The 12,045-nt window shown below is 40.9% G+C and overlaps 1 protein-coding gene across 1 annotated transcript; it reads left to right on the plus strand.

Annotated features, from left to right (window-relative positions):
• Positions 1–5,592: 5,592 nt before the first annotated feature.
• Positions 5,593–6,127, plus strand: LOC103745438 (ferritin heavy polypeptide-like 17). The gene is given in 2 exon segments (XM_008847361.1): positions 5,593–5,627; positions 5,629–6,127. Coding segments are annotated over 2 exon segments (534 nt in total).
• The last annotated feature ends 5,918 nt before the right edge of the window (positions 6,128–12,045 follow it).

A 12,045-nucleotide genomic window follows, 5' to 3' on the forward strand; every position in this document is an offset into this window, starting at 1 on the left:
GAATTTCTGTTAAAAATATACTAGGTTATTATGAAATTTATATGAAAAAGCAAAGATCACAGCACAGCCAAAGCAATACTGAAAATGAGGTACGAAGTAGAGCTTGTGATTCAAAGACACATGAACAGCAGAGAGCAGATGGACAGACGGACAGCTTTATCACAGATGGACAGCTTTATCACCCACCAGGAAATGCTAATTTAAACCAAGATGAGATATTACTATATACCTATCAGATGGCTAAAATAAAAACCAGCAGGGCTGAAGAAATGACTCAGCAGTTAAGAGCACATGCTGCTCTTATAAAGGACTCAAGTTTGAGTCCCAGCACCCACATGGTACAGTTCACAGTTGCCTGTAACTTCAGCTCCAGGGCATCCAATGCCCTCTCCTGACCTCAGTGATTACTGCAACCATGTGCACATACCCACACACAGACACACTCATAAACTTAATTAAAATAAAAATAAATCTTAAAAAAAAAACAATAGGGACTGGAGAGATGGCTCAGAGGTTAAGAGCACTGGTTGTTCTTACAGAAGACCTGGCTTCAAATCCCAGCACCACGTGACAGCTAACAACTGTCCATAACTCCGGTTCCAGGGGATCCGACAGCCTCTTCTGTCCTTTGAGGGCATTACACAACACAGGCACATTTACCTACACACAGGCAATACATGCATACATATAAAAATAATAAATAAAATATTAAAAAAGAAAGAAAAAAAATAATTAAAAACAATAGTGAACATATCAAGCATTGGCAAAGATTCAAGAAACAATAACTCACACTGTGGGTGGGCACACAAAGCCATGGACCATTCTAGAAAACTGAGAGTTGTTTTCTTATAAAACTAAATATTCAATTGTCATATAACTCACCAATTAAATGCTATGTCACTCAACACTGAGAAAGAGAGATTTATGTCTACTCAAAATACTGGTTTGCAAATAATTGCTATAGCTTTTTATTGGAGGTTCTCATAAGCTTGAAGCTGCCTGTTTGGTGAGTGAATGCTAAAACAGCTGTAGATACAGACCATAGTACACTGTTCAACATCATAAAAGAATGAAGTATTAAGGCCGGGCGTGGTGGTGCATGCCTTTCATCCCAGCACTCGGGAAGCAGACTCAAGCGGATCTCTGTGAGTTCAAGGCCAGCCTGGTCTACATAGTGAGTTCCAGGACAGCTGGGGCTACAGGGAGACCCTGTCTCAAAAAGTCAAAAAAAAGAAAGAAGTATTGATGACAGTTTGGCTGAATCTCGAGGAAATACAATGAAGGGGAAAAGCCATTTCCAAATGGTGACATAATGAATAATTCGGTGTATGTAACATTTCTGAAATGATGAAACTCAGAAGTGGAGTACTGATTAATGGTTGCCAGAATCAAGGCTGGACTGAAGCAAGTGGCTCTAAAAGGGCAAAACACAGCCTCTCGAGATGGAAACATCTGTACTTGGCTCTCTAAGTGACCACAGCTGGCTTGGGCTATTGCAAAGTGATAAATCTTTGCAAGATGCTATCATTTGCAGAAACAGTGCATAAGATGCCTTTTTCTTATTACTTTATTCCAAATGCATACAAATGTCAGTAACCCCAAAACAAAGTTTGATTTTAAAAAGAAATGAAGCTGAGGGGCCAGTGAGATGGCTCTATGGGTAAAAAGTTGCTGCACAAGCCCAAAGACTTGAGTTCAATCCCTGGAACTCATGTAAAGGTGCAAGGAGAGAATGAACTCCATAAAGTTGTCCTCTCATAATCTCCACCCACACACCCACACACAAACATCATACATCTACACAATAAAAATGAAGAATAATTTCAGATGGTGACACTCCATCAATGAGCTGGCTAGCCCACTGCAGCAAGACTTCAGAGCTTCAAGACGGGGGACATTTTCACATCCACAGCGACAGGGAGTATTGGACTGAAGACAGGTTAGAGCATGAAATAACAAAAGGAATTCAGAAATAATTTAACCTTGCCCCTTAATATTACACGAGGGAAAACTGAGGCATAAAATTTAGTTAACTCACCCAAAGTGAAAGCACTACGTATTCCCCAACTTAGAACTAAAATGCAAGTTCAGGAAATTTCAGTCAATGTTGACTAGCAATCAACAGATCTAGGCTTTAGGACGCAGTCTATAAACTACAACAGCCTGCACGTTAAAGATCTTGATTTAGAGTTCTCTAACGTGTAACAGACCACATTGATTTTTTTTTTTTTTTCGCTCTTTTGCATCTCCTGTATAATCTTACTTTGATGAGAAATCTAAGGAACTGTAACGTTCTCGTGTCCCCACATCTATGTCCTTCTCACATTTATAATTCTGTGCAAATGTAAAATTTTGCTGCTGTGTGACTTTTCTTGGGGAGATGTAAACACCACATAGAACACCAAGGACAGACCAAAAAACAGTTCCTCTAAAGTGTAGCTTAGTGAATCAGAGAGTTTATTGGGGTTGCTCACAGGAGCATGGCTGCCTCACAGGCAACTGCATCTCTGCCGGAAAGTCCACCCACCTTGAGTGATGACTTGGGAAAGCTTGGAGCTCCCTGCACATCTCGTAGGCAGCTCGGCTAAAAGGAGAATCTCCTCTCTCCAGTTGCTTCTGCTTATAAAACCTTGGGAAGGGGCCTTGTGAGCCCTGCAAGTTTCTGAGCTTCCTGAGACTTGTGAGTTGCAAGCATTTCTCTCTTCCCTCTAATACCCCCTAAAACTTTACTCAGCCACCTTCCCAGAAAAGTCTTCCCTGGCTTGGCATCTTTCACCCATCAGTTAAGAAGATCTGTTTTGTTGCCTCTTTTATCTGTAAGTTTTATATATGCTACACCTCTGTAATTTAAAGACCTATAGGATAATACAGTATGCATTATTTATAGTGATACCAAGGAGTAGTTATTGATTATCCATTATTCAAAAGACCTTATAGTCTTTACCCCACTCTCTCATGCTTTGTTATTCTTTTTTTTTTTTCCTTTCCTTAAAATTATGTGTGAGGCTGGAGAGACGGCACAGCAGTTAAGAACATTGGCTGCTCTTATAGAGGACCCGGGTTTAGCTCCCAGCACCCATATGGCAGCTAACAATCATCCTTAACTCCAGTTCCAGGGGAATCCAACGACTGCTTCTGGTGTCCAGGGGCATTGCACAACATGGGTGTATTTGCATACATGCAGGCAGTACACTCATACACATAAAAAATTAAAATAATAAATAAAATAAAAAATTATTTGTACGTGCATGCATCTGTGTGGGGGAATATGTGAATAGGAGTGCAGTGCCCAGGGAGGCAGGAGGTATCAGCTGCCCTAGAGCTGGGATTACAGGCAATTGTAAACTGCCTGACATGAAAGCTAGGAAGTGAACTTGGGTCTTCCCGGCGCTCTTGACAGCTGAGCCACAACAGGTGTTCCCTCTTGTTAGGCTAATCACCCCAGGTCTTTGTTACAGTGTTGAGAGGCCGACTGATACACTATCTCTGTAGACTTTCTACATGAGCTGTTTTAGTCATTTTCTGTTGCTCTGATTAAATAGCTTGACGAAAGCAACTTAAGGGAAAGGAGTCTCATTCTGACACAGTTCCAAGCACAGTCCATCATGGGGGGGAGTGAAGGCAGCAAGAGCTTGAAACAGCTGACTTACGGGTATTTTTAAACAAAAAGGAAAACAAAACAAAAAACAACCGAAAAAGCAAAAATTAAAAAGAACCAACGAACTTGAATGTCTACGAGCTCTGACAGCGATGAGTCATAAAGAGGATAAATAGATGATAGAGCACTGAAACAGGATTGATTTCCCATCTCTAATGTGATCCATTAGTGCTTCAACCGCTCCATGAAGCACAAATCCTAGCAGCTCCATTTTCTACTTTAAAGTTGATTTTTATAAAGATGCCTGGGGCCAGCCTAATAAAAATAGTTAGAAATGACAAATAAAGTATACCATTTCTTTTTAGTTTTCAAAGAAAATTTGTCTGCCAGATGGAGCAAAGCAGCCTAGACAAGCTCTGATTTCTTCACTCACCTCCTCTGCCTCCACTCCTTCAACTCCCACTTCCCAGGCAGCACGTTCAGGGGCGTTTAGCAGAAAACCAACACACTCCAGGCTTCCTCCCTGACTCAGGGAAGTGCCATCTGTATGCTACAGTGGCGTGGGTAACTTCAAGATGAACTTGGTTCTTACTTGCACAAGACAGGAAAGGTGGTTCTCTAGGCTTGCTAGAATACAATTTGACTTTTCCAAGAACAAGAATGTTGTAGATGCAAGTACTAAACTGACTTTCTTCTTCCCTAGGACCAGCTGTTGCCCACCACTGCTGTTTCTCACCCTGTGGTTTTGCCCTTTGTAGAATGTCATGTAAATAGAATCCTAGAGAATGTAGATTATTGAACTCAACATTTACCTTTGAAGGTATGTGTGTCCATGTATTGCCCTTCTTAATGCTGAGTAGAACTGTTCTTCTTTGCTCTGTGTGGTGTGTGTGTGTGTGTGTGTGTGTGTATGTGTGTGTGTGTGTGTGTGTGTTTGCATGTGTACATCAATGTGGAGCTTGAGGACAACTTCAGTTGTCCTTCCTCAGTTGCTGTTCACTTTGTTTTTTGAGACAGGGTCTCATTAGTCAGACTTTACTGACTGAACCATCACCCAGGCCTTGAGAAGTACAGGTAGTATAGATGCACACCATCTTGTGCACTAGCAAAAGACATTTCCAATGTTTCTAACACTTCACAAAGTGAATGCTGTCTCCATAAACTTTTTTTAAAAATCGATTTAATTTTATTTTGTGTGTTAAAGCATTTTGCCTGCGTGTAAGCACACCATAGCACACACATGCAGCACTCACAGAGGCCAGAAAAGGGTGTCAGATCCCCTGGAACTGGAGGTACTGACAGTTAGCTACCATGTGGGTGCTAAGAACTGAACCTGGGTCCTCTGAAAGAGCAGTCAGTGCTCTTAACTGCTGAGCCATCTCTCCAGTTTCTAACCTTTTGTACAAAGGTTTCTGAGTAGAGGCAAATTTTCCTTTCTGTTGGAGAAATGTTTCAGAATGACAGTTCTGGGCCCTACAGTGTGCTTGTAACAAACTGCCAACTGTTTTCTGCAGTTACCACCACTTTGTAACAAGAGCAGTGTTACTTGCCGGTGCTGCTGTTCCTTCAGCATCTATTACCTTCAACCCTTTAGCAGATCACTTTTTGCCATTCTAAAAAGCCTACAAGTCTTTTTTTGAAATTTGCATATCCTTAATGCTATTGAGAATGACTTCATACACTTATTTCACACCCATTTTTTTCTTGAAGTAACCAAATGTTTCTGCACGTCTCATGGATTGTGCAGTATTAAGTTTGAATTAGTTGTTCATATATTCTGCACACATGAAAGCTTCCTGGTCCAGCGCCAGTGCTCACCACGTCTTGAGGTACCTGGTCTTGCCCCAGATCTAGCCAGGCCCAGCCTGCGTTCCACTGGGGTTCTTCTGTCTTCCGAGCGACACTCGCCTCCCGGCTCAGCCCTCGCATCCTCCACTGCTCCTCTGCACACTCGCAGGTGCTGCCTGGGCCTGCCTTGTGTACAGGTGCTTGCCATGGCCAAAGCACTCTCTCAGCTGAGACAGAACTACCGAGGATGCCATCAATACGCACATCCAGCTGCAGCTCTATGCCTCCTACACCTACCTGTCCATGGCCTTCTACTGCAACTGCGACAACGTGGCCCTGGAGAACTTCAAGCGTTCCTTCCTGAGCAAGTCACACAAGCACAAGGCCACTGCCGAGATGTTCCTGTTCCTGCAGAATCAGCGCCGAGGCCGCAGCATCCTCCATGACATCCCAAGACCAGACCATGATGGTTGGAGGAATGGCTTCCAGGCCATGGACTGGGCCTTCCACCTGGAGAGGACCATCAACCAGTGCTTCCTGAGCCTGAACTGGCTGGCCACTGAAAAAGGCAACGCCCATCTCTGTGACTTCCTGAAGACATGCTGTCTGGACCAACAGGTCCAAGTTCTCAACGAGATGGACAACTACTTGACCATCTTTCTGCCACCTGGGGACCCAGAAGACCCCATGGCTGAGTACCTCTTTGACAAACTCACCCTGACAGACAGCCTCAAGGACTGAACTGGAATGGGCCCACTGCAATGATCCTTCCTCAGGTCATTAGGCTGTGTGTTCATTTTGCTTTTCCAGAAGGTTCGCTAGTTTTATGCTCCTGTTTGACGAATGTTTGCAATAAGGTTTGTTTTGATGCAAAAATATTTAGTATTATTCAGTATTAAGCATAACTTTTGGGGCTCAAATTGTGACTTTAGAAAATTCTCAGCTATATATTTAAAATGTAGAAATGATTTATATTTTGACTGTCTAGTTTTTTCTAGAAATCATGCTTTTGATGTGTGTTTGAGAAATCAACAGACAGTTGCTTCCAGATCTGTCACCATGTAGCTCTGCTAAGTCTGCCTCCTTTTCTGAGTTACTCAGAGTAACTTTATTTTTCTTCTTTTAACCTTTTATCCCCAAAGCCTGGACATGCTTTTCCTAATCTATTTTCTTTCAGAAGTTTTAGGTTTATACTAACACCTATGATTTATCTTGAGTTAATTTTTATATACTGGATAAGATGAGTTGAAATATCTTCTCTTAACTACATACAAATTTTTTCCATTATAGATTTCTAGAATGATTATTTCTCTCTGGATTTCTTTTTCAGTTTGTTTAATGTCAATTGGCCTCATATGCCTATATTCCAGACCTGTTGATGCACTTGTCCATCCTTTCAAAAGCACCAGTGCTCTAATTAATTAACATAATATGTGCTAAAATCTGGAAGTGTGAATTCTCCAATAAACTGGATGGTGATCCTGTTGCTGAAAACACCTCAGCCTGAGACCTGGGACATGGAGAAATCGAGTTTGTAATGTCCTGGAGTCTGCATCCCTCTGTCTAGCTTTCACAATGCAGGAAACGGCTATGTATGCTACAGGGGAGAAAAGTAATCAACAAACTTACCCAGCTGAGAACTATTATTTTGATAATGGACATAGTAATAAACTTCCCCCTAAATTCTTATCTTTATACCCATAGATTAGTGCATCCCTCACCCCTCATCAGAGAAGCTTCTTTATGTAGTAGACAGTGATTAACATAGAGACCTACAACTGATAATATGGATTGAATAAGAGACTGTGGAATGATGGGTTCTAAATGGGGTATCTTTACTATACACTTTCCCAAGGCTCAGGGACCATCAAGGAAGGGTGTGTGTAAAGAGTGTAAGAGCCAGAGGGAGTGCATACCGCAACAAAACAGTGTAACAATATCAGTTGGCTACAACAACATGGTTGCACACATGAAATCACAGTGGCTGTGACTGCATGCACAAGACCTGCACAAGATCAAGCCATCCAAAATCCCAGCATGGGTGGGGGAGGGGCTCATGAAGTTCTACTCCTGTCTGTGGCACTATTGGCAATGCTGGGATAGGGAGAGTCAGTTTTCTTCAGGGATGCGACCCCTGAGAGGCCACCCATGCTCCAGTGGATAGTTCTGAAACCATTCACGTACTGGCAGCATTAAGTGGACTCTGGGTTTTTATAAAAGAGCATGTGAGATTGGGAGGGAGAAGTGGTGGGGAGGGAAGGAATGAGAGGGGAGAGAATAGGGAGTAGATATGATCAAAATGCATTACATGCATGTATGAAATTCCCAAACAATAAAAAAAGAGATTATAAAAATTATTTGGGCAGACTCTATGCTTTGATCATTTGTGACCTTTTGTGTTCCTGGCCCTCTGTGTTGCATGAGAGAGCTTCATTTATGAGAATTGAGAGATTCATTAGTGTCCTCTTTACCCCTGTTCTATGTTCCTTGAACAGGACTCCTATATTAAACTTCATTTGCACAGGGCTCAGGGACCATTGAGGGAGAGGGGACAGGAAGATATTAAGACACAGGAACGATGTGTATGACCATATGGAAATAGAGTCCTACAAGTTCCTGGGACCTTGCACATATGAATGTACAGCAATGATGTCAGCATGTACAGGACTCATGCAATCTCAAGCAGACAAAAACCCAGCATAGAACTGGGGAAATGGTCAGTTGACACCAATTTAAGCTGAAGAAATATTAGCAACTGATTACAGCTAGGTGAGGAAGAGCTGATCTTCCTAAAGCAAGGGACTCTAGATAAGCTGACTAGATCTCAGTAGATGAACTTGCACTGAGGGACATCTGGGGCACTAACTTGACATAATAGGCCTTAACACAGATGACAGAATGTATTAATTCCAGTAGGGGAGGTTTGGGAGGGTGCCAGTTGGGAAAGACTGATTGAGATATTCTTATGAAATACACAAAAATTCAATAAAAACAAATTTTTAAAAATGATTTGAGCTGTTTTCATTTCATTACCTTATCATACACATTTTAGAATAAACTCATTCCTGTTACAATAACTCCTGGAATTATATTTGTAATTTTACTAAATTTGCACCCCAAGTTGACATAACTCACATCTTCATGATATTAAGCTTTCTATTCTATGAACTTATTTCTTGATTTTTAAGACTCCTTTAATTATTTACCTCTGTTTTCAAGGTTTCTGGCATCTTTACTTTGCATGTGTTTTATTTTATTTATGCATAAGTATAATTTTGTGCTGCTCTACTTGGCACTTTAAAATCGTGTCATACATAATAGGTACATGAAATTGGGCAGAACATTAATGGGCATGCAGATCAGGGAGGGGAGCCAAAATATGATCAAAATATCATGTTTGAAATTCACAAAAATTCAATGAAAAATAAAAAATGTGTCATATAGCTGATTTTTATACATTGACATTGCATCTTGTAAACTTAATGAAACTCATTCATTACTTCTAGTAGCTTTAAAAATAGTTCATAGCATTTTTCTCCACAGATAACAGTGTCTTGTTTAGACAGAGACACCTTCATTAATTACCTCCTTTCCAATCTCTATGTTTTACTTCCTTATCTTTCTTAATTTCACTGCTAAGGGGCTTGTGTACAATGTTGAGCAGGGGTCCTGAGTAGAGTGCTGAAGGCAGGGTACTATCAGGGTGCTGAGCAGAGTGCAGAGGGCAAACATTCTTCCCCACCTAAGTGAAAAAAAATGCAACCCCTCCCCCCCATCATGACACCACTGTGGTCTGTGAGGATGTCCTTTGTTAGGTTAAGGAATTCCCTTCTGCTCCCAGCTTGCCTCCAGCTTTATCATGAATAGAGTTTGGATCAAGTTTTTTTAATTGCTAAACAAACTTTGTATCTCAGAGAGCAGTTAACCCTGGAATAAAAAAATGGCCATTCCTCTATGTATTGTTACATTCAGTTTGCTAATATATTTTGCATGTTTCTGTGTGTATGACACCTGTGTATGCATGTCCACAAGTGGGGGTGTATGTCTGTGCATATGCACATGTGTGAGCATGTGTGTGGAGGTTTGACATTGATGTCAAGTATCTTCCTCAGTTGCTCTTCACTTCATTTTTTGAGGCAGGGTCTCACAGTGAACTCATTCCAGCTAGTCTAGTGAGCCAGCTTGCCCGGTGCTGGGCTGGATCACAGGCAGCCTCCATGTCTGCCAGACTTTTACTTGGATTCTCAAGGTTGTACAGCAAACGCTTTATCCACTGAGCCACCTCCCCAGCCCTGCTATTTTGGGGACTTTTCCATCTCTGTTCATGAAGGGTCTTGTCCTGTTTTTCCCTTTCTTTACAATTTCTTTGTCTAGGTTTGATATTAAGGAAATATTAATTTCTTTAAATCAATGATTTGAGATATGTTGCCTATTTTCTCAAGGTATAGTTTTTCCTTAAATTTTTGTACAATTTGCTAGTAAGACTATCCAGATAGGAAGCTTTCAAACTATAAATTCAATTTCTTTAATAGATAAAAGAATATATAAATGATCTATCTTAGTAACTTTTTTTTTTTCTTTTTTGGTCTTTTTGAGACAGGGTCTCCCTGTAGCCACAGCTGTCCTGGAACTCACTATGTAGACCAGGCTGGCCTTGAACTCACAGAGATCTGCCTGCCTCTGCCTCCCAAGTGCTGGGATTAAAGGAGTGCACCACCACACCTGGCCTTAGTAACTTTTTAATAATTGATGACTGAAAAAATTGGATATTTCATTCAAGTTGTTGAATTTAGGGATGTAAAGTTATTCCTAATGTATCATTATTATTTTAAATTATATTCGGTCTTAGTAATGTCTCTTTTTTCATATCAAGTCCAGCATATGTTGCCAAAATATTCTTGGGTGTGGGTCCTGCTCTGGGTCACACCCGTAAGGAAAACTGATTCTTTCTGTCTCAGTAGCTGCCATATTCCAGTACCTTTTCAGCTGGGTGTGGGACCTTCTTTTTACCTTCCCCTCATTTATGCTGGGGTTTTTTCTGGCATGAGCTTGAGTAGGTCTTGTGCATGCTGTCACAATTGCTATGAGTTTATATGTGCAACTGCTCTGCAGGCTGGAAAGGATTATTTCCTTGCCAATGTCCAACACCCCTGGGTCTTAAGGTCTTTCTGCCCCCTCTTCCATGAAGATCCCTAAGCTTTGGGGAAAGGGGTGTGAGGACTGATGTCTTTTTGGAGACTGAACACTCCACAGTCTCTTATTCTCTACATGTTAACCAGTTTTAAGTCTCTATGATAGCTGCCTTCTACTTCAATAAGAAGTGTCTTTGATGAGGGGTGAGAGATACACTAATCTGTGGGTATAGCAATGTTATTAGGAGTCACAGGTTCTTGACCCCACTATCAGTGCCAGGTTTTCCATTGCTTGCAGTGGGCCTTAAATCCAATGAGAGGGTGGTTGGTTACTCCCGTAACATTTATGCCATTATTGCACTAGTAGGCACAGCTCACCCCAACTAGACACCTCATCTTACCAAATAAAAATACCAGGAATGGGCTACCTCTCTTTGAGTTGTTGTTTTGGGGATCCCAGAGACCCCCTCCCCCAAATTACAAGTTATTGCCAATGTTCTTGGTTACCCTCCAGAACCTGATGGTAAGACCCTATTACTGAAGACAACACATTCTTGAGTGAGAGAGAGATGAGAGAGAGAGAGAGAGAGAGAGAGAGAGAGAGAGAGAGAGAGAGGTCTGTGTGTAGGTGCTCACTTGACTGTGGCTCACATGTAGAGGTCAGAGGGCATCTTTTGAGATTCAGTTCTCTCCTTCCACCTCTGTGTGGGTTCCAGGATTCAAACCTAGGCTGTCAGGCATGCAAGGCAGTCCTTATTTTGGTTTTAATTTGCTCTCTTTCTCTAGTATTCATGGTGAAAGTTTATTTAAATATCTTTATTCTTTTTCTAATTTAGGCATATATTCAAGGAACTGCTTTAGCAATAGTTAACACATTATTTAATGTTTTCATTATAATTTTATCAAGAATATTTTCTAATTTCTATTGTTTTTCTTTGATCCTTGGGTCACTCAAGTGTATTAGTTTTAATTGTATATTTTTCTGATATAATTGTTATTCTTTCTGGTTAGAGTTTTTCTGGTTAGAGACCGTGTCTGTAAGATTCTAATACTCTGTAAATTGTCACAGGTCTGTTTAATGATAATAGCATGCTCCATCTTAGACAGTATTCCACATGCCCTTGGCAAAAGATGCATTCGACTTTTGAGGGTTTATGAATGCCAACCAGATAGTATTATTCAGTTCTTTTAAAAATCCATAATGATATTCAGTATATGTTTTAAAAATTACTAAAAATAGATAAAATACTTTTAGATTTCCATGTATAACATTTTAAAACAGTATCTTGGGGCTAGAGAGATGGCTCTGAAGTTAAGAGCACTGGCTGCTCTTGTAGAAGACATGGGTTGAATTCCCAGCTCCTATCTGGCGGTTAACAACCATCTATAACTCCAGTTCCGGGGGATCCAATGCCTTCTTCTGACCCCCACAGGCATTGTACAACTGGGATACTCTTACATACATGCAGGCAATACACTCATACACATAAAATAAAATAAAAATAATAAATAAAATTAAAAAATGTT

This window comes from Nannospalax galili, unplaced genomic scaffold (genome assembly GCF_000622305.1).
Source record: "Nannospalax galili isolate Female #2095 unplaced genomic scaffold, S.galili_v1.0 scaffold762, whole genome shotgun sequence".
Classification (NCBI taxonomy): Eukaryota; Metazoa; Chordata; class Mammalia; order Rodentia; family Spalacidae; genus Nannospalax; species Nannospalax galili.